Source organism: Alosa sapidissima, chromosome 4 (genome assembly GCF_018492685.1).
Source record: "Alosa sapidissima isolate fAloSap1 chromosome 4, fAloSap1.pri, whole genome shotgun sequence".
NCBI lineage: Eukaryota > Metazoa > Chordata > Actinopteri > Clupeiformes > Clupeidae > Alosa > Alosa sapidissima.
Window position 1 is genome coordinate 17439466 of NC_055960.1, and position 21179 is coordinate 17460644.

A 21179-nucleotide genomic window follows, 5' to 3' on the forward strand; every position below is an offset into this window, starting at 1 on the left:
GGGAGTGAGCAGACAGATAGTGGTAGAGGTCACTGGATGGTGAAACCACTGGGCTTTGCAGGACCTTTCCCCTGAATTTGTGCCCAGGCCTCCACTGGGCAGTCTGGGCGGTGGCCAACACTGGCCTACACAAAGGGGTGAGGGCAGGGACGTGAGGCCGAGAGCTGACTGGCATAGTGCACATAGCCAAGCCATGGGTCAAGTGCATGGGCCCCTTACACAATGAGTTTCCCATCAGCCATGCTATTGCTGGCCTGGCCAGAGGTAGGTCAGCTAATGGCAGCTGATGGCAGTCTCGACAGTGCTTCCTCATCTCTGTCATTTAGAAATTGATCATTCAGATATATAATATAACAAAAAAAAAAGTATGGATATGATTTCCATCATCATGTTTGCTCTCAGTAAAATAGATGTTCTTTTGGTTGTTTTAAAAGTCTGCTCTCTTTTTTTCATGATTTCTTCCACGTTAAAATGTTAACAATGTTAACAATAATCGAATCCCTCTGTTCCCACTCTCTCGGTCTCAGTGGAAGATGAAGTGCTGCCCATGTGACTCACGCAACCCTCAGGCCAGACATGCGCACACCATTCAGAACGTTCTCTCCACAGCTGGTGAGCAGCGGTGGTGGATGTCCAGGAAAGGTGAGACAGACTTCCACAGATAGGTCTTATGTCATACAGCTGGATTCATTCAGCTCCATAGATACATCATTCACTCGTCCCTACCAGCATTACACTCTTGATAAATCTAAGAAAGGAAAACACGTGAACCTCAGTGTGTGATAATACTACTTTATTAAAATGCTACTGATGACTCTGAACTGATGATATCCAAGGATTGATGGCCCCCTAAAAACTCATGTGTTATTCCTCCTTCCCATTCCTCCTTTCTAGATACCAGTCCCGTATCTATTCAGTTTGACCTGCCGCACATGTTTCAGCTGGACAACCTCATTATGAGTTTCAAGGTAAGGTACCGCATTTCCTGCCATTTTAAATCCTGGGTCTGGACAGCATCTCTACTTCACCACTGTTTCTTATTCCTTTCTTTTTCTGTTCATTGCCTGGACTGTCTGACAATATTGACAGTCGGTACTTATCCAGAAGTGCTGGAAATGCTGGTCTGACACAAATTCATGAATGGTTTTTATTTGCGCTGCAGGGCCCACGGCCTGATGCCTTGGTGATTGAGAGGACCACCGATGGAGGACGCACCTGGCAGCCTGCCCGCTACATGGCCACCGACTGTCGCTCCAGCTTCCCCCAGGCCCTACAGCCCAGGGGCCCCAGGCCTAACCCAGGCCCAGCCCTCGGGGAAGCCTCCTGCTACACACTCTCCCCACCCCCCGCAAACCCATACGTGGACCAGAAGGTGAGAGGGGACAGAGAATTAACCCTAGACACCGAAGCGATTGCATACTAGTGTGATGAAGTAAAGGAAGAGGAGGCACTATTATAGATTAGGTTAATGTTTACAAAAGAAGATGAAAATCAAGTAAAGATTGTGTGTACATACAGCTCAATCAAACCATTTGATTACACGAGTTGCTATAGAGAAGCTATTCTACAGTAGGGATTAGACTAACTCCTTGACTTACAACATTTTTATTTTATTTTGCTTTATTTACTCTCTTCTCACTCACTCTCTTTTTTCTTGTCTCTATTGTAGATATATTTCAGTCCCCTTCGGCAGTATTCTGAACTTAACTACCCCGACAGTTATAAAATTGAAGGTAAGATTTCACCGTTATCTAGTCGGGAACAAAGACAGGCTGAATTGCCCATCTAGGCTGGTACCTTTAAACTCTGGGTTGCCTCCCACACAATGCTTCTCCATGTGCTGCACATTGGTGTGTTAAGGGTGAATGATTGTAATTTTGATATCACAGATTAATGAAGACCGATTAAGGCAATGGTAGGAAAAATCAGAAACAGAGTTTTATTCACAATGATGCACATCAAGGGAGACAACATGACTTCACATAAAGATCCACTGGCTGCCATAATTAGACAAGGAAATAATCAGGGTTTAAGTATCCTTTCCAGTTGACAGGAGATGGGGTTGGTCATCCCATTACAAACGTAACTGAAGCATGTTTAGAGTCGACTTTTGAAGAAATTGAAGTTCGTAACAACAGTCCCTGATTAGTGCCAATCTGGCAATCCGGAGCAGATACAGTTTCTACTGATGCAGGGGATGCACCCATGCAGAATAGTGAAACACAATATTCCCCCTTATCTCTAAGGACATAGTCACACAGAGAAATACTCAGGGACAGTACAGGAACAGAATGAAAGAAAAACAATAGCCTAATGTCTAGGAACACATAACAACAATAGCCTAATGTCGAGGAACACATAACAGCTAACATTAACTAATTCTTCTATCCAACCATAATTCTGACTGTTAACCTAAGGACACAAGAAACATAAAAAAAGACATAAACTACTTATGAATATTAAAATCATTAAGACATTAATTCAGATTTCAATACTCTCACACATGAACTGAATCTTGATGTTGTTAAATCCATACTTAAACTGACTGAATCAACATGCACTCTGTGTGACTGCAGCCGTGTCTGGCTTCAACGGCCTTCGGATTAACCTCACCCAGCTGGGCCAGGTGGCCAATATGCCCGGCCGCTCTCTCAGCCGCTACTTCGCCCTCAGGGAGATGAGAGTGATTGGCACCTGCTTCTGCCACGGCCATGCCAACCGCTGCCTGCCCGTCACCAACAGCAACCAGCTGCCCGAAACACAGGTATGTATTTATGGCAAACCAGATACCAACTTTAAAGCCTCTTATAGATACTGTATTCGTGCCCACTGTCTGCCATGTTAGGCTTGAAACTTTAACCGGGTATACTGTCACAGTGTATAGCAATCAGTTATATTTGATTTACATGCATTACAAATACAATGTGTGTTATTTTCCCAGTTCATTTCCACTATGCAAATACTGTAAGTAAGTAAAATGTGTGTGTGTGTGTGTGTGTGTGTGTGTGTGTGTGTTACAGGTAAATGCCAGGTGTGAGTGCCAACACAACACTGTGGGCATGAACTGTGAACGCTGTGCTGACCTGTTTAATGACATTCCCTGGAAACCAGCTGGGGAAAACAGTCCTAACATCTGTCAACGTAAGCGCTCGTTTATTGAACATACATTTGTTGAAACTTTTCTTATTCTTATTATCACCTTCCAATATTAGATCAGTCTAATCAGTTCACTTTTCTGTTCTCTCACTGTTGCCCCCTGCAGGCTGTGAGTGTAATAACCATGCCCAGCGCTGCCGCTTTGACCCGGTCCGTTACGAGGCCACCAACAGGGTTAGTGGAGGAGTGTGTGAGAACTGTCTGCACCACACCACCGGATCCAACTGTGAGCGCTGCGCACCCAACTACTACCCCAACCCCTACAGCAGTATGGACCGACCGGACGCCTGCCTCCGTAAGTCCGCACGGTGCTCCACTCCACCAAATGTTTTTTTATATTCTGTAATTTTACTAAGCTTTGTTAAAACCCTATTACTCCTCTTCTCAATCTGTGTTATTGTGGTTGTGAACATATTTAATCCACTGGCATAAAATCAACGCCATCTAACGAGTTAACGAGATGATAACCAATGATTGGACTGAATAGATAATCCAGTGTGCGTTAACAACTGATATCAGAAAGGTTCCTTTCCTTTCCTTAATATAACTTATACAGCTGTTGTATGTCTGTTGTCTGTCTTTTCTGTTTTGCTGTATTTTATGTTAACCTCTTCAATTCCCCTCCATTCCTCTTGGGGGCGCAGGTTGCAGCTGCAATGCAGCAGGCTCTGAGAATGGAGGCCAGTGTGGTGGTAATAATGGTGCCTGCCGCTGCAAGGCCAATGTGGAAGGACCCAACTGTGACCGCTGCAAGAGTGGCTACTACGGCCTGAGTGCCAGTAACCCCCTGGGCTGCTCCAGTGAGTCTCCTTCAATATTCACGAAAAGTCTTTGGTTCTGGGTTGATCTCTCATAGATAGGCCTACTGAGAATCATCTATGTATGTGTGTGTGTGTGTGTGTGTGTATATGTGTGTGTGTGTGTGTGTGTTTGACTTCCATAAATGTAATTAATATGTACATGTCTGTACTGTACGTTTCCATGTATGTTAGTGCTCGTTTATCTCTATGTACTATATATGCTTATTTGCTTTCATACATTGACACTATTGTTTGTGTTCAGAGTGCGACTGTGCTGTTGCGGGCTCCCGCTATCAGTCCTGTGATCCGGTGACAGGGCAGTGCCCATGCCTGCCCAATGTCCAGGGCATGAACTGCGACCGTTGTGCTGTTGGCTTCTGGAACCCCAACTCCCCCAGCGGCTGCCAGCCCTGCGATTGCCACCCCACCAACGCCATCGGAGACACCTGCGATCAGGTAAGGAGCTGTCGTCACACACACACACACACACACACACACACACAGACACAGTATAGTACAGTAAAGTGTGTATAGCACAATAGCTCCATAAAGTGGATGTAAATATTTATCACAGAGTTATGACAGCATATGTCAGTATTCTGTAACTCTACACATATGTTACGGAAATCAGTAACAGAATGATATAGCAAACAGTATTGTTTGGGTTGAATATCTTATTCTGTTTTTGTGTGCTGTCCCACAGCTGACTGGTCAGTGCCAGTGCCGATCAGGTTTTGCCGGCCGCGCTTGCTCAGGTTGCCCAGACTTATACTATGGTGATCCCAACACAGGCTGCCGAGGTTGGTAACTATGTCAACGTTACTTTTGAACGGCTACTTACAACGGCTGAAGTTTACAGCACCTGTGTACTAATTGAATATTGGCCTAGGAGATTGGTAAAAACTCTCTCCCTCTACCTCTCTCTCTCTCTCTCTCTCTCTCTCTCTCTCTCTCTCTCTCCCTCTCCCTTTTTCCCCCCAGTTTGCCAATGTGACCCACAGGGCACTGCCAGCTGTGACCAGCGCACCGGCGCTTGTGTGTGCTTCCCCGGCGTGACTGGCGTGCGCTGCGACTCCTGCAGCCGCGGCCGCTGTGAGAACTTCCCCAACTGCCCCACCTGTCCCTCCTGTTTCTTTGACCTGGACGCCCAGCTGGGTAACCTCTTCCTGACCGTGCGGCGGCTTTCCGACTCCATCCCTGGCCGAGGTGACGGCTCCGGGCCACTCCCGGGAAACCTGGGTCTGCGCTTCAGTGCCCTGGAGGACTCCCTGAGGGTCATCCGCGAGCAGCTGGCCCTCCCAACCGACTCCACAGACAAACTGGACCGGAACCTCAGAGAGCTGAGCAGACTCAGGTGAGTGCAGTGACTGTAGATAAACTCTGATTAGTTCTAATGAGGTTGGACCTTGTTACCTTGACCTTGCCCCTGGCCATATCATGCAACCCCCACCCAAAAAAAAAATCTAAACAAACTGCTCCTTATTTATTAATTATTAGAGGAGAACATGACATTGAAAGGCATTGATTTACTTGAGTTGGTTGCAGTCTCGTTGATGTAGTTGAAGTGCATGAAAAAAAGTTACATTTTGTTTTTACAGATATATGTATATGTTTTTTCCCCCACTGTGGCAGTATGTGTGACAACACCAACTCCTTTTATAAAACGTCTCTCTAAATCTCTCTCTTCTCCCCTTCACCCTCCCTAGGGACCAGGTGAACAGGCTGACTGGGGACCTCTCTGGCTCCTGGCAGGGCATCGACCTCAAGCCCCAATTGGACGAGCTCCAGCGTCTGCTGGACTCCCTCAGCATCCTCTACAACGCCAAGAAGAACGCCCTGCTGAACTCTGTCACAGACAACAGCAAAGGTCAGCACTGACTGGGCGGTTGCAATGGGGTTTTAACCTTTGGTGAAATGTCTCAGTTTAAACTGTGTGCAACCATTTTGATATTTTAAACTCTTAAACGTAGACATCCTCAAAGCATTTTGTTTGACTGTCGTCAAATTAACCGTAAATACAATAAATGAAAGAAAAAAAATAGTTGAAATGAAGGTAAGAAAAAGGTCTTAGTGACACTATAACTTTCAGTAGTTATGCAGCAGTGTAATTCCAAATAAACAAACGTGCATACCTGTTTACTGAAATTGAGATGCTTCTCTTATAGGTGCTTTCGATGCTATTAAGAAGGCCTATGAGGACTCTAATGATGCTGTAAAGCAAGCCGAAGCCACAGGCAAGACGGTCAAGAACTCATCTGACCTGCGCCAAGATGCTCTGGACATGCAGAACAGGGTCCAACCAGCCAACACCAAGGACCTCAACAAACTGAAGGAGCAGCTGGCTACCAAGCCCAATCTCACCCCGACCGCTGTCCAGGTTAGACCCCTCTTACTATCACTATGGTGACAGTGGTATCAACCCTGTATTTGAACAGATATGTATGTGTGTAGATGAATTCTGCAGGAGGCTCATTTATAGAATAGATCAGAACAATCCCAATCCTCCCCCACCTTTTTTATGCAGCCCTTGCCACTTAATCTACTAAACCCCTCTTCTACTGCACTTTTTACCCCCCCCCCATTAATGCACAAATAGGCTGACACCAGACATAATTTCACTGCATTTCTTACTTCCAGTAACTATATGCATGTGACAATAAACTTCCTTGTATCCTTGTATCCTTGTATCCTTGTATCCTTAACACTCGGAGGAATGGTACTAATGCCTGTGTGTCTTGTATCTGCAGGTGTGTGGCAGCAAGCGGACTGAGTCCTGTACACCTGAGCAGTGCGATGGCGAGCTCTGCAGTCCCGACTCTGCCCGCTCCTGCCTGCTGGGGGAGGTGTGTGTGGGCGCACTGCCCACTGCAGGGAAAGCCCAGAGGGACACCGAGGATGTGAAGGCCAAACTGCAGGAGCTCAGCCAGAACCTCACCGAGGCCAATGCACAGGTGGGACATGCTTCACCTTTACATCGCTTTTGAGTAAAGAGAGTTTGAGGGGTAGCCGTGGGCTACTGGTTAGCGCTTCAGACTTGTAACCGGAGGGTTGCCAGTTCGAACCCCGAGCAGTAGGAACGGTTGAAGTGCCCTCACGGGATCAAAAGAGTATTTATACTTATACATACTTAACTATATATCAATAATGAGTGAACCTACACATATTAAATACACAGACCAAATCACTGTGTGACTGAACTAGGAGAGACACCCAGGGAGCCCACATACTGAAGGAAATTTAGAGACAATGCATATGTGAAGTGAATGAATGTTGAATGGACTGTAGTGTGACCTGTAGAATAAGCTTTGATGTAAATAAGATCAGAAAGATCAGATGTATAGTAGATAAAAGGCAAAATAACAAATCCCTTTTCTTATTGGCTAACAGATGCAGGACACCCAGGAGAAGGCCAATCAGGTGCGACTGACAACCGACGAGATGACCAACCAGATCAAAAAGGCTCGTGACGACCTGGAAGTGGATCTGCAGGAGACCAGAAACTTTGTGAGGCAGCTCAAAGATTTTCTGTCAGGTATGACTTTGTCTTTCTTTGTTTCTGAATTTTCAGAGGAAAATGGCCGAAACGTTAATAAAATATACATTTGGAGCCAGTTCGTGACATTTTATCACCAGAGGTCAGCATCTCATTAATAGTGTTTTGGTGTGCGTTACACTTTGTCTAAATCTGTTTTTGAATCTATCCGTCCATGTGCCATTTTATGATCTATCAATCTATTGATCTATTGATCTATCAATCTATTGATCTGTATGTCTGTCTGTCTGTCTATCTTTTTCACTTGTCCTGTTTCTATCAATCCTCTTGCCCCAGAAAAAGAGTTGTCCATCAAACATGCTGTGGGTGAATTCCATCTAGCTATATATCTGTCTCTGTGTCTGTCTGTCTCACTGTCTGCCTGCTTTTTCACTCCATTCATGTATCCACCATTGTTCCCTGCTCTCTCTTTAGACCCGAGCACAGACCCCAACCGCATTGACGAGGTCAGTGAGGAGATCCTGAATGCCAAGCTCCCTCTCAGCCTGGACGCCCTGAAGAAGAAGCTGCAGGAGCTCCAGGGTCTGGCCGCCGGCCTGCCCGACAGCTCCAAGGTCCTGGAGGAGAGCCAGCCCCAGCTGGACCAGGCGAAGAAGCTTCTGGAAGAGGCCCAGAATGCCAGGTAATGAGCCAGGCACCGTCTAAGACCCTGCAATGCCACATGTCTTGATATTTTTGCAGTACATGGCAGTGGCTCTGTGGGCCCTTATTTGAATGATGTGCAAAGTGCAAAGTCTGAAGTCTAAGTGACGTTTTTTAATAACTAGGCTAAATCAATTTTCAAATGTAACACCATAGACAAGACCTTAACCTGACCTTTAACTGACTACAGAGATTGTATAGGCCTGAAAGGACTTAAAGGGTTTACAGTAAATGCTTTAGTAAAGTTGGATGTGCTGTTTTTCTGCCTGCTGTGACTCAGGGATGCAGCCCGCGGGGTGAAGGACGATGTCGCCGGGTTGCTGGATGGGCTGGCAGAGGTGGAGAGGTCTCTGGATGAGATGGAGGAGAAAGTTGCACAAACCACGACCATCCTTGACGGTGTCAACCCCGAAAAGGTGAGAGATGGCACCATGATTTTAGTGCACCGACAATTGTACACAGAATTGAGTGAAGATCCTGTTTTTTGATGAGTTTAAAATAAAGTTTTGATTTACTTAATTGAGTTCTGTATTCCTATGGCTCAGCTTAAATATCAACTGGTACTGTATGTACAGTTACCTTAGATGTGTATTTATGTATATGTCAATATATATTCATAGTGTTAGTGTTTTATTTGTATCTAAGCATATTATTAGTATAAGTTATTTTGGATGAGAACGGTTGCTAAATGGATGAATGTTGTAAGTAAATGTGATGTTCAATCCCCTGTCAGGTTAAAGCTGATTTGGATGAGGCTGTTGGTGGCTTAGGAGAAGTGACTGATACTGTCGGCACCAGAATCCCTGAGGAAATGACTGACCTGAAGGATCTGGCCAAGCATAATGATGAACTGGCACAAAAGGGGCTTGAAGATGCACAGAATGCTCAGAAGGCAGCCAATGACATCACAACGGTGAGGGAGAGGTCACAAGACACAGACATAGTTCACAGGTCAAGCAAATTGCTAAAATAATGTGTATTAATTCCTCTGTGTATGTGTGTGTGTGTGTGTGTGTGTGTGTGTGTGTGTGTGTGTGTGTGTGTGTGTGTTTGTGCTATGTGCAGAATCTTGTGGTTTTGGAGGACAAACTCGAGGAGCTGTTGAAAGCAGCTGAGGATGCTGGGGATGTGGGCGAGGCCGGGAAGACCCTGCAGAAGCTCAAAGAGGACACCAGCAAGCTGCTCAATGAGACGGCCCACATCAAGCAGACCTTAGATGGTAAGCTAGTGCAGCCTGGACAAGCCCCTCTGCATTGCTGTTTGGGAGTCTGAAGCAACACAGAAGAGACTGGTCTTAAGCCACGAGAATATATAATGATTGATGGTGCTTTTTTTGAGGGTGGAATTTGTTTTCCCAAGACTTTTTTCAGAACTTCATTCCTAAATATGATGAATAAATATGGCACAGTCACATACGGTTCTTCTGTATATATAATTCTTATAGATTACAGTGACAAGAGAGGTGATAGTGTCTATGTTATGCATATTTCTTGTAACACTAACCATCTCCTTCTTCTTACCCCCCCCCCTTTCATTCTCTCTCTCTCTCTCTCTCTCTCTCTCTCTCTCTCTCTCTCTCTCTCTCTCTTCTTCACCTGTCCTGTTCCTATCAATCTTCTCCCTCCAGAAAAAGAGTCATCCATCAAACAGGCTGCGGATGAGTTCAATCAGAAGTCCTTGCTTCTGCCTGATCTGGAAGCAAAGGTCCAGAATCTTATTAAAGAAATCCGGAGTGAGGCCGACCTGCACAGCATATGTATAGCATAAGCTCCACCACACCCGCCCTGCCCTGTCCCATCGTCTTGATACTACCATTTATAATAAATAATGTTATTGGTTATTTATGTCACCAAGGTTTTTTGTCAATCTGTCTGGAAAACATTTCATTTGCTATACCATTTTCAGTACTATTGCTGTCACTTTAAACAACCACTGAAACAGAATTCAGATGTTACCTACAGTATTTGTTACTTTTATATGTCCTTGAAATCATTCTAATTAATATATATTCTGTAAATCTGTAATGAGCCTTTTGTGAACCACTCAATAAATGATTATCGTTTGTCATTATGCATATCCTGTCTGTCAGATATTAACATTTTCTCAGTCACTTTGGTGGATTTTTTCAGGTGAATCATTATTAACATTTCCACAACAGTAAGGGTGCGAGTTTGACAGCGTATTTTGCCAAAAGTGCATGTACACTGGCCAGACCAAGTCAGATTCCCCACTAAACATTAGACGTCTGATGGACGTGCAGATCACGGGAGTTCTTTATCTTTATCCAAAGATAAAAATAAATCCAAAATTATATTTGATGGTTTTACACTTTTGCAAATAATGACCCATGCCATGAACTAATGCCTACAGTGTATGTTTTGGGGGGACTGTAAAATATTTGTAAGTGTGAGGCAAGTTTGTAATTTCTTTTTATTTATTTCTTTGTAAATTATTTTCAAAGTTGAAAATAATTTCTAGAGTTTCAAGTTGTAATACACAAACACTAAATTGTTACTATAGTACAGTACATGCAGTGTAACAGTACGGAGTACCGTTTCCACTTTTTAATGCATCTCAGTGGTGCTACATTGGGTACTTTAATTAACCAGTATTAAGACACAAGGTATTGGAGAATAAATATGTTTAATGACAACAAAATGAGTCCTTTTGTTCCATACAATACTGGGTTTTTTACACATCACTGTGATCTGACCACAGTGTAAGGAGGAGTGCTCCAAGACAGGTCCAGCCTTCCGCAGAGTACCACTACAGCAAACATTCTCAGCATCCTCTACTGTTGCACTCCCCCGGTGAAGAGGTCTGTGATAATCTCATATGGAAGCCATATGTATTGTGTGCAGTATCTACTGTGCTGTCAGTCACACACACTATACAAAAACACACACAAACAAACACATTCATGCAGGATATAGCCACAGGTTGTCAGCCTGTGCAAAAAACTGTCCATTCACACATTTTTTTTTTTTTTGTAAAATTTCTGTACACAGTAGCAAAACTGCAGAAGCCTATCAGCAGTCTTTACTGTAGAAGTGGCACATATATTATCATCCCTCATCTCAAATATGCTGTTAGTCTTTCTCACACGACTATGAATGTTTTCGACCAACACACAGTGGTGTGGCTTACATTTTGCCTTGTTGATGAGTTACAAACATTTAGACCATGCTGAAAAAGTAACAGTCACTGCGCTCAGTGTGAGTATACAAATAACATAAATATATATCATAAATAACAAAGAAGACAAATGATAATGATAAAAATACAACATGCAAATGTGTAGCATTATGAAAATAAGGTCACAAGCCCTGGAGGGCCACTGATACTTGGTTAAATGACTGAACATTCAGGCATTTGTGTGCTCTCTTTGTTTGCCCTGTTGCCTGGGAAATGAGCTTGCCATCAAGATGTGTGTTACAAGAATGACACACTGTCTTGAACAGACATGAAAACACTCATACAGTAAATAGAGCACCAAAATGTTCTCAGCCATAATATGAATCAACACAGTTCAGTTCAGCCAACCTTGTGTTAAAGACGATACTTTTTCATTCAAGGCAGCTTCAAACACCTGGCTGACACTGAGCATGCTCTGTTATATTTGGGAATGTTCAGCATTGCAGACAACTTTCCTTCCCTTCTTCGGCATTTACAGTAAAATTCAGTTTATACTGTTTACATTTCTCTAAAAGCAGTGTGACGTGTCACACGTTAAAGTGCATATCTGTGTGAAAGCGTTCAAATGGACTGAGAGTCTTTTGTGGAGCGCCTGAATTCATTCGAGTGTTGGGACTGAGCGAACTCCAAATAATTCCTCAAGCTGACTTTCAGTGGATAGTCACTCAGGAGCTTCAACAGCTTAACCACAGGGGCTGCAAAACAGTAAAGAAAATGAATTAAAAACAATAGATGGTGAAGAAAAAAAAACTTTGGGTTTAGGGATGGGTGAAAGTGACTTAATAATGTTATTATTCAATTATAAGGTAATGTAGGTAAATTCCAAAGCTAATATGTATTCAGACATGTTAACGTTAACAGGCAACCAACCTGTCAATCAAAAGTCACATGATCCAGTGTTTGATGATCACATAACAGAACATATCCCTGTCTGCAGAGGTTGACCTATTTGATTAGTCCCTCTCTTCCCACTGCAAAAAAAGAAAAACACAATTACCAGTTGTTAGAAGATAATTAGCAAAGGAATATGGTAGACAATGAATTTGAAATATTATACTGGATTTTAAATATAACATTGCAACACCAACTACCATATGTGCAGTCTAGCATGTTACAGGCAAACAGCAATCAAAAGTGCAACTGTTTAGATATCCAGTAGGGGGTGCAACACTACCTCTGAGCACTGTCCAGTTGAGGCTCAGACTGGTAAGCGTGTTTGCCGGTCTCAGTGACGACCAGGGCATGCATGGGCTCTGTGTGGCTGGGTTTGAGTGGACACAGGCCCTTTGACACTTCCCCGCTCAGCGGCACACTGACGTGTGGGTTGCCGTTGGAGTCCAGGTGGCTGTCGCGTGGGCCGGGACAGCACATGTCCACCACCTCAATGTCGGGGACGTCACCCGTGGGGGTCATTGGGGGATCGTTGTGAGCCAGCTGAAGCTTCTTGAGGTGGTTGACGGCTGTCGCTGCATTAAAGGCTTTCTGTAGAGCCCCCCGACACACACACACACACACACACAATTCAGTGCACAATAATATGTATACATAATGTAATCCTGCATCAGTAAAAACTGCAAACACACATAAACTTGGTCATGTCTAAAACGTATGCTTTCTGCTTAATTATATAATGCTGTTTTCTTAATGCTTAATGCTTAATTATATCAAACTGATACAGAAGGAAAGAAAGAAAGAAAGAAATTAAGAAAGAAGAAAGAAAGAAAAAAGAAAGAAAAGTTTGCTGTCTTACCCTCCATCGCGACTGAGCAAAGTTTCTCTGTATCTGCTCACAGACTGACTCGTAGATGTCATTAGTACTCGCTGTCTCTCCAATGATCCTGCAAACACACCACAAACCATAAACACACACCATAAACTGGAGGCTTACAATGCTTAATGCATGAATACATACACACACACACACACACACACACACACACACACACACACACACACACACACACACACACACACACACCACCAACTCACCATGGGTGTAACAGAGCCTGTTCTGTGGTATAGCGTTTTTTAGGATTTTTCTCCATCATGTGTCGGATAAAATCCTTTGCTTTAGGCACAAGAAGAGACCAGGACGGGAAGTCAGTCAAACATACTCCTCACACTTAGCCAGTGCATTTCAAGTTAGTCTATAATAAGTTGTACTGATTTATTAGTTTACATATACGTAGCTAAGTATATTATTCCTCTTTAACCTCTTTAAAATGTAATCTTGCAAGATGCCATAATGGTAGTTAAAATAGAGACTTGTTTGTCTTTTACATTCAGTGGTGAGAGCTGCCAAGAGTACTGCCCAATAGGGCACAGGAAAAAGGACAAAGAGGGGCCGGAGGTAGTTACCTGATTCTGAGATCTCATCCCAGTAAGGAGAATGGAAGGCGTACTCTGCCTTCATGATCTTAGAGAACAGCTTGGTCTCGTTGTCCTCATAAAAAGGAGGATAGCCACAGAGCCTAATATACAAGCAGACAGAGAGAGAGAGAGAGAGAAAATTGTTTGAAAGTGTTTTATTTTGTGTGTGTGTGTGTGTGTGTGTGTGTGTGTGTGTGTGTGTGTGTGTGTGTGTGTGTGAGAGAGAGAGAGAGAGGGAGAGAAAGACTCACAAGATGTATGCGATGACTCCAATGGACCAGCAGTCGACTGCCTTATTGTATGGTTTCTGTGCCAAGACCTCTGGGGCTGAAGGGTCAAAAGGTCATGCAGGTCAGATGGTGTAAAACAGCCAGACGGAAATATAAAAACATTCCAAGCAGCAGTCCAATATGAACATCCCATGAAATCTTACTCTTAATGTCAGGCCCTTAAATTGTATGTTTATGGTTTGTAATATCTGAAATACTTGTTAAACATAACAACACTCTTTACCGTAGGCGACTATTGAAATCTAAATGCTGCTGCACTCTACATATGTGATTTTATTTAGTCTCCTAGTGTATTCGTACCAACGTATCCAGGGGTGCCACAGCGAGTAGACATCACGCCGTGGTCAGACATCTTGGACAGACCAAAGTCACTGATCATGATCTTGGCATCTTCGTCAGGGTTGTGGTACAGCAGGTTCTCTGGTTTCAGATCCCTGTGAACTATGCTGTTCTTGTGAAGGTAGCTGACCGCTTCCAACACTTGTCTGATGACATGACTGGCATCCTTCTCCGTGTACATGCCCCGGTCAATGATCCGGTCAAACAGCTCTCCTCCGGAAACCCTGTGGGATGGACAGAGGGAGACAGAGGGACGGTCACCCCAGAAATATACAGTTAAGATGCTCAGAGTTGCTCAGTTCTCAGTTCTTGACTGCTTACAGTGATGGCCTTTTGTGGCCACTGCTTAGAGGGCACAGTGTATCCACACAAAGAGACCTTAAGTGATTCAGAGGCTGAGGAGGGGACTTTGATTGAAAAGTACTTACAGCTCCATGACGAGGTAGTAGTGTGTCCGGGTCTCATAGAAGTCATGCAGACCAATGACATTGGAATGCTTGATGCTGAAAAACAGTCAGACAGTGCCTGTCAAGCCTCCACAACTCTGCACCTGTACTCTGTACATTGTGACGCACAAATGTAAACAAGTGTTTTGGGCCCCTTTACAAGACCCATTGTAAGATCCATTTGTTTGTCCTATTTACCTTCTGAGCACGTTGATTTCATTCTCTAGGTTGCTGTGATGGAGCAGCTTCTTTTTCACACACTTCAGTGCGTAGAAATTTCCAGTCTTCTTCTCTCTGACCAGGAACACTTGAGAGAACGAGCCCCTGCACAGACACATTAGGAATGGAGGCAATCAGCGTCTCGTGAAGAACATCAGGCAGACATGCACAAAAAATAGAGACTGATGGATATTAGTCCATTTCAGATTGTATAATACATTTTATTTGAATGGGGTCAACAGAAATGGATGTTAACTCAGGGTTGGGATAAATCGATTTGTAATCTAAATTTTGAGGGAAACCAGGCTCAAAAAGAGGTAAGAGAATTAAGGAGAGGTCTGCCTTAGCTGTCCCCATTTTGGTCATAAGCACTTGCTCAGAGACTGGTCAGAAATATTTATAAAGACATGTAAGCCTTTTAGGACATTCGCTAAGAACACACTGAGGAAAGCCTGTTAAAGGGATACTTCACCGATTAGCATTAAGCTTTGTATCAGTCAAATGATCGTTCTTCCCTCCCTCATGTCCCCCGAGACGAGAGATATCTGTATTTTTTGTCTGGAAAAAAACCTCCAATGATGCAAAAATCATCATTTTGCCTCATCTGAGGTTTTTTTGGCCAGAGGCTGGAGACTACATTGGCTACTTCCTGGGGGAGTTGCTTGGTAGGGCAGCGAAGTGCATTGAAAGGCAGGGAATTCTGGGAGTTGTTGGCTTTAATCCGCATGAACCAAAAATACATTTTTGGCTTTTTCTTGGTCAAGAAGGCACTGACTTCAATGATGACTCCACATTTCTAATACATAAATGACTTAATTTAAATACACATTCATCTTCCCAACGGTGAAAGTCATCATTGATGACACTAATAGATAGAGTTTAAAAAAACTCTATTAAGCCATAATTTGCATTGATGTGGGAAGTGGACATATAGCACTGGGCAGGCTGCATGCGTGATGACCCTCCCGGTAACATTGTGACATGTTTTCCAGGTAAGTGGGCCAATGAGGCTGGTTCTATCTTTGGTCACGGCTACAAATACCTGTTCTAAGAGCAGGATTAGTGCTCAGGGCATGTCTGTTATACAACGGTAGGCCCTGGTGGGGTCAAGAGTTGCGCATGGGCCATGTTACTCTGAAACTTAGTCATGTTGATTTCATTTTGTTGATTTAAATGCATGAACTGTGAGCCAAATACGCTAGAGTATTTGGATATAAGAGTATTTGGCCCCCTTAAATGTAAAATTAAGAGTGTAGAAAATGCAAAACTCTGAATGAACTGATCTGAATCTGTTCATAGATGACTTGACAGGCTTTCAGTTGTCTTCAGCACCACCCTAGTCTTTTCATATGGAGGCATACTGTACAAGGTCCTTTGACCCCAAACAGACCAGCATTCCCTCATACTCACTCACACACACACACACATATATATAGATAAACAATCATGAAAACATAATTTAATACATCTATGTTAATGCGGATAGCTATGCATCCTTACAACTGGTATCTTTCTCTCTCTGTCATATGTATACAGTATGTAAACATAGACAAATGCCTGGACAACAAATGGCCTGGTTTCCACAATAACACACTGCCTGCTCCACTGCAGAATCAGCTGCTAACTGACCAGCAGTCAGTTTGTTGTTAGGGTTGTTACCAAGAAAAAGTAACAAATTACTCAATACTAACATAAGAAACAGCAATGCATGACTTTGGCTACTTTCTCCTTGTGGAAAGTAATTTCATTACACTTCCTATTATATTACTTTTGCATTATTCCACAACATTGGCTAATCGACAATACACAAATTCCATCTTTTATGCTAGTTAGTGAATAAAACCCAGCCCAAAACATAGTAGTGCTCTTACATGTGTATAATTACTAGAGTGATTACAAAGTGATTTTTAAATGAATGTGGCAATGTAAAACAAATGTGAAGTGATTAAAGTAATGCATTGCTTTGTAATGTTTTGGCCTACACCCACACACACAGACTTTCTTTGTTAACTCAGACTTTCTTTAAATTCCTCTGTTTTCACACATACAGATTTGAACACACGCACACACACACACACACACACACACACACACACACACACACAGACTTAGAGACACCTGAGTAATCAGTGCTAGGATGTTCTTCCCTTGCTGGCTGACGTCAGAGCTCACAGGTCCAGGTCATGCCTCTCATTCAAAGACAGACAGACTGGATCTGTGGCCAGCCCTGTCATCTAATTCTCATATCTCGCCAAAACTTACAGTATTGTATCTCTACTGTATCAATGAATAAACTATACTATTAAAACTAGAATTTTCATTAAAAATGTAATACACTCCTTATAATAATTCAAAAGATTTTTGATCTAAAATCTAAAAACTCTAAAATGATCTCACTATTGTTCTTCAGTGATGCACACACACACACACACACACACACACACACACACACACACACACACACACAGACAGGGAAATATAATTTGTTCTCGCCATTTGCTACAGCTGAATTCAACACTCATACACACATCCTTAACGACCCATTCCAAACACAAACACAAACACACACACATGCACACACACACTGTTGTAATCCCTTCGTTTATCAGTGCTAGGATGTTCTTCCCTCCCTGAGTGACGTCAGCCTCCACAGGCACGGGTCAAGCCTCTCATTCATCCCTGAGTACTGTAAGAGGTATGAGCTGTGCTGAAGGCTATAAGCTGCTTGGAAGGGGGCAGAGAGAACCGTCGGCTTGCCTCCATACAGCACGGATAGCTTTGAGATGGCCTGAACCTGAACACTCTGAGCCTAGAAGGTGTCGGCTGTCCCAGAGTGGTCAAAGTTGTTCGTGATGTGTGGCAACAAGGCAACAATCCATTGGTCGTAGTAGTCCTCTTATCTGCCTGTTTTCTTCTTTTTTTTCTTTGTTGTTCTTTTAATGTTGATTAAATATGTCTTCTATTAATTAAGTTTTGTTCATCTTGTTTTGAGAAATGTGTTTCATTGGAAAAAGACTTCTTTGAAAGGCTCCTGTACATTCTCAAACTGTTGTGATACATCCAGTACATACTGTACCTACATAACACGGTTACATGTTCCTCTCCATCAGGACTGACACATAATGGATCGATTCAGGGCATCATTGACAAAAATGGCTGATCTGCTAATCCCAATTGTAGCCATGACTAGGGATTATCCAGATGGCAAAGAAGGCCTCTATCCTGTAAAGAGAAATGGCTCTCACGGACACCCAACCAATCTGGTAAGGTTCTCTGACCTTTTGTAGCAGAGTGCAACCTCAAGACTAATCCATGAATTAATTGAATTGAATGACTGAATTTCCAAGAATGTGAGAACAACCAAGTGTCTGAGAAGAGCAGCAGATAAAATACTGCTAAATAGCAGATAAAATATACTGCTTATAACCAAATGTGAATGGCTTTCTATTCAAGGACCCCAAGAGAAAAGAACTTGGTACTTACGATCCCAGAACTTCTCTGAAGTCAAATAGGTCCTTGATGTTGTTGATGACTTTTTTCCAGTTGCCGTGAATCTCCTTACGACCCATGATAGCTCAAAGGTTAATTTTGACTCCTGCAGTGATGAAACATGGTGTCATGTTGTTGCACGATAAATTTCTAATTCTTACTGTCCAGATTTAGGCATGTTGTGCCTTATCATGTCTCTGATATACCTGCTAACTACTTGCATTTCAGTGAAACATTATCTTGAGCCTGTAGGGTATGACAGTAACAGTGGGCTACCACTAAAATATTCACATCTGGAGGACTATGAAATATACTTTGAAATCCTAGTGTTATATAAAATGTCTTCCATGAGCAGCTAAGGGAAGCTTTTTTTAACCTCTCACTTAGGGAAAGAGGAAAGGAGAGGATAAGCCTTTCATATTTGACTCTCCTCCAGTTTCTATGCCCCCCTCCCAGTTTGAAACAAAGATTAGGTGTAATCTGGGTTGCTCTATACTGGCACAACCCCCTGGGTCGATGACCCGAAATCTTCACCAACCAGTCAGTCACTCTTAGTGTTAAATAAGCAACTTATGTCATATTTAGGTATCAGGTAGCCTACCGTTTATGTTACATCAACATTAGTAAATTCAACTATATTGCAATTATAAGAAAACAGTTACACAGTCTTCAACATAGTGCTTGATTATTGACAATTTTCTATTTGATTAGCAAGCCAATGACAGACTATGAAAAAAGACTAGCCCAAACACATTTCAAAGACAACCATTAGCCTACATTGTGGCTTGAATAATAAAACCAAAGCTGACATAATTCCAATAAGAATACAAAAGACATGTAAACTCTCACATCTATCTTGACTATCATTTCTTACTTTAGGCTACTATACTTAAAATCAAAAGAACACTGTACCTGCGGTTGTGAAGGAGCGGCACTGGCTGAGGCAGGCTATAGATGTAACTACCCAATGTTCCAGGGCAGCCGCTGCCTCTTCTCAGCTTGCAGCGGGGAGGAGTCTATCACATCAGGTCACCTGAGATGATCTTACCACATCGCTTATCAGATGCTGACCTGTCCATTATAGGTCTAAATCCAGGACAGATATATCTCCGGCGTGAGAAACATCTGTATCGTGGGAAAGTTTCAGAATTTTGATTATACAAAAATACAATTTCACTTTTTCCTAAACATGGTCCTAGAGGAGATATATATATTCTCATCAAATTGATTAATTATTTCCCTTAATTCATATTTAAAATAATTGACTCGTGGCGTGGCCAATTAGGCCTACACAATTATCTGTCTCACGCGAGTTATTAGGCCTATTTGCAGACAGGTCAGCACATTTTGCTATCATATCAAGGTTAAGTGCTTATTCATTGTCCTTACTTAGATTGAAGTTTCCGGGCAACAAATTGGTCTGTCACGACAATTCTATATTCCCAGTTTTATTCACAAAATGAATTTATACTGTCTAGCCTACTTTATGTAAATATTGACTGCCATGTGTTTTCAGTGAAACCAATTGTGCAAAAATAAAGTTAATCAATCAGAACCGATCCAGTGCAAAAATAAAGTTAGTTGTAGCCTATTGGCTGCACTGTATCACTGCCTCAAGGTCTATAAAGGTTCAACACACGCAACATCAAACACCGTCTGTGTGCACGCTCAAGTTAGGCTACTGTACTTGTCTCTTCGTTACTTCCCTCAGTAATGTAATTTCAGGTCAGGTGTGACAAAAACATAGGCTACTTTAACCTGCATCTGAGTGCAACAGAGTTTGTTTTCAGTGGACATGCGTCCCAGGGGTTAATGCTGCATTGTTGGAACATTGGCGACGCAATTAGACTCGTGAAGGACATTGATAGCAAGCTTAAGGAGATAATCCTACCCTGGTTCAAGATGAGAGCCTCTTGGCACACACTCACTGCTTAAATACAGTATGACAATATCTGATCAGCGTTCTCATTGTGTAATATTAAGTAATGTCAGCTACATCCCACAACTGTGTGATGCCTTGCAACTGTGCAAAATGTCAATGCGATTGAACAGCGCGTCCTGAAGTGAGACAGTTGGAACAGATTAATAGATCTGTGATGACGGTATGTGCACATGACCCATGGGAAAGGGTGACTTGGCACTTTGGGATGTATGCTCAAACAGTATGTCCATACTGCCACATTGCTTGATTGCTTGTCTATTACAGCATGTTGGACAATTAATATCCAGTAAATATACAAATGGGTAAAAGTGCATGTTATGTTATGTCACCTTAAGTGACATTTTTTGTTTATTTGAGCCATCCTGTACAATTCTTTATTACGTTTATGCAACAGCACACTGCATATTATGCTCTGCAAAAAGGCATTGCATGCATGTTTGCATTTGTTGACATTTGTGTCACCATGGATTCAACCTGTGCAAAGTCGATTGCATATATGGACTGCACTGCATCCATACAAAAAAAAACTGTAAATGTCCATTTGGTGTTTCTTCACCCTCGGTTTGTGCCGTTTGATAATGCAAAAGACTGGCTCTGCACATGTCCTTGACTTTGTTTACTCCACAGCATGTGCAAGCCAAGCCCCAGCTCACTGATAGATATCGCCTAAGGTGTTACTGTTTGCTGCCTGTTAAGTTGAAGGCAGCCAAGTTCTGTAGACACCTGCACCTCTCACCC

The 21179-nt window shown here is 42.8% G+C and overlaps 2 protein-coding genes across 4 annotated transcripts in view; one reads left to right on the forward strand and one right to left on the reverse strand.

Moving 5' to 3' along the window:
- lamb3 (laminin subunit beta 3) overlaps positions 1–10225 on the forward strand; it is a 23248-nt gene extending 13023 nt beyond the window's left edge. For all 3 annotated transcript variants that reach the window (XM_042089833.1, XM_042089835.1, XM_042089834.1), the window contains exons 4-23: positions 528–642; positions 895–968; positions 1163–1372; positions 1670–1733; positions 2577–2764; positions 3021–3141; positions 3263–3451; positions 3801–3956; positions 4219–4412; positions 4660–4756; positions 4938–5310; positions 5663–5823; positions 6122–6333; positions 6704–6907; positions 7344–7488; positions 7924–8131; positions 8432–8567; positions 8885–9064; positions 9217–9370; positions 9779–10225. In XM_042089833.1, coding sequence (XP_041945767.1) covers positions 528–642; positions 895–968; positions 1163–1372; positions 1670–1733; positions 2577–2764; positions 3021–3141; positions 3263–3451; positions 3801–3956; positions 4219–4412; positions 4660–4756; positions 4938–5310; positions 5663–5823; positions 6122–6333; positions 6704–6907; positions 7344–7488; positions 7924–8131; positions 8432–8567; positions 8885–9064; positions 9217–9370; positions 9779–9918 — 3321 coding nt within the window. In that variant the 3' untranslated portion in view covers positions 9919–10225. The remainder of the gene's footprint in view (positions 1–527; positions 643–894; positions 969–1162; positions 1373–1669; positions 1734–2576; positions 2765–3020; positions 3142–3262; positions 3452–3800; positions 3957–4218; positions 4413–4659; positions 4757–4937; positions 5311–5662; positions 5824–6121; positions 6334–6703; positions 6908–7343; positions 7489–7923; positions 8132–8431; positions 8568–8884; positions 9065–9216; positions 9371–9778) is intronic.
- A 527-nt stretch (positions 10226–10752) lies between these two features.
- camk1ga (calcium/calmodulin-dependent protein kinase IGa) lies at positions 10753–19453 on the reverse strand. Its single transcript, XM_042089837.1, has 12 exons — positions 19412–19453; positions 18494–18605; positions 14990–15115; positions 14774–14848; positions 14307–14569; positions 13968–14043; positions 13705–13817; positions 13336–13414; positions 13097–13184; positions 12521–12828; positions 12217–12317; positions 10753–12041 (listed from the first exon to the last, which is right to left on the reverse strand). The coding sequence occupies exons 2-11, from the start codon at positions 18577–18579 to the stop codon at positions 12254–12256; spliced, it is 1278 nt and encodes a 425-aa protein (XP_041945771.1). The 5' UTR covers positions 18580–18605; positions 19412–19453; the 3' UTR covers positions 10753–12041; positions 12217–12253.
- Between the last annotated feature and the right edge of the window lie 1726 nt (positions 19454–21179).

What these genes read in the sequence shown, in the direction of transcription:
- camk1ga (XM_042089837.1), bottom strand. Translation starts at nt 18,579, where the DNA reads ATGGGTCGTAAGGAGATTCACGGCAACTGGAAAAAAGTCATCAACAAC. An exon ending in GGATGAGATCTCAGAATCAG is followed by an intron (nt 13,415 to 13,704) that starts GTAACTACCTCC and finishes TTGTGCCTAAAG; the next exon opens with CAAAGGATTTTATCCGACAC. An exon ending in CAGGCTCTGTTACACCCATG is followed by an intron (nt 13,185 to 13,335) that starts GTGAGTTGGTGG and finishes GTGTGTTTGCAG; the next exon opens with GATCATTGGAGAGACAGCGA.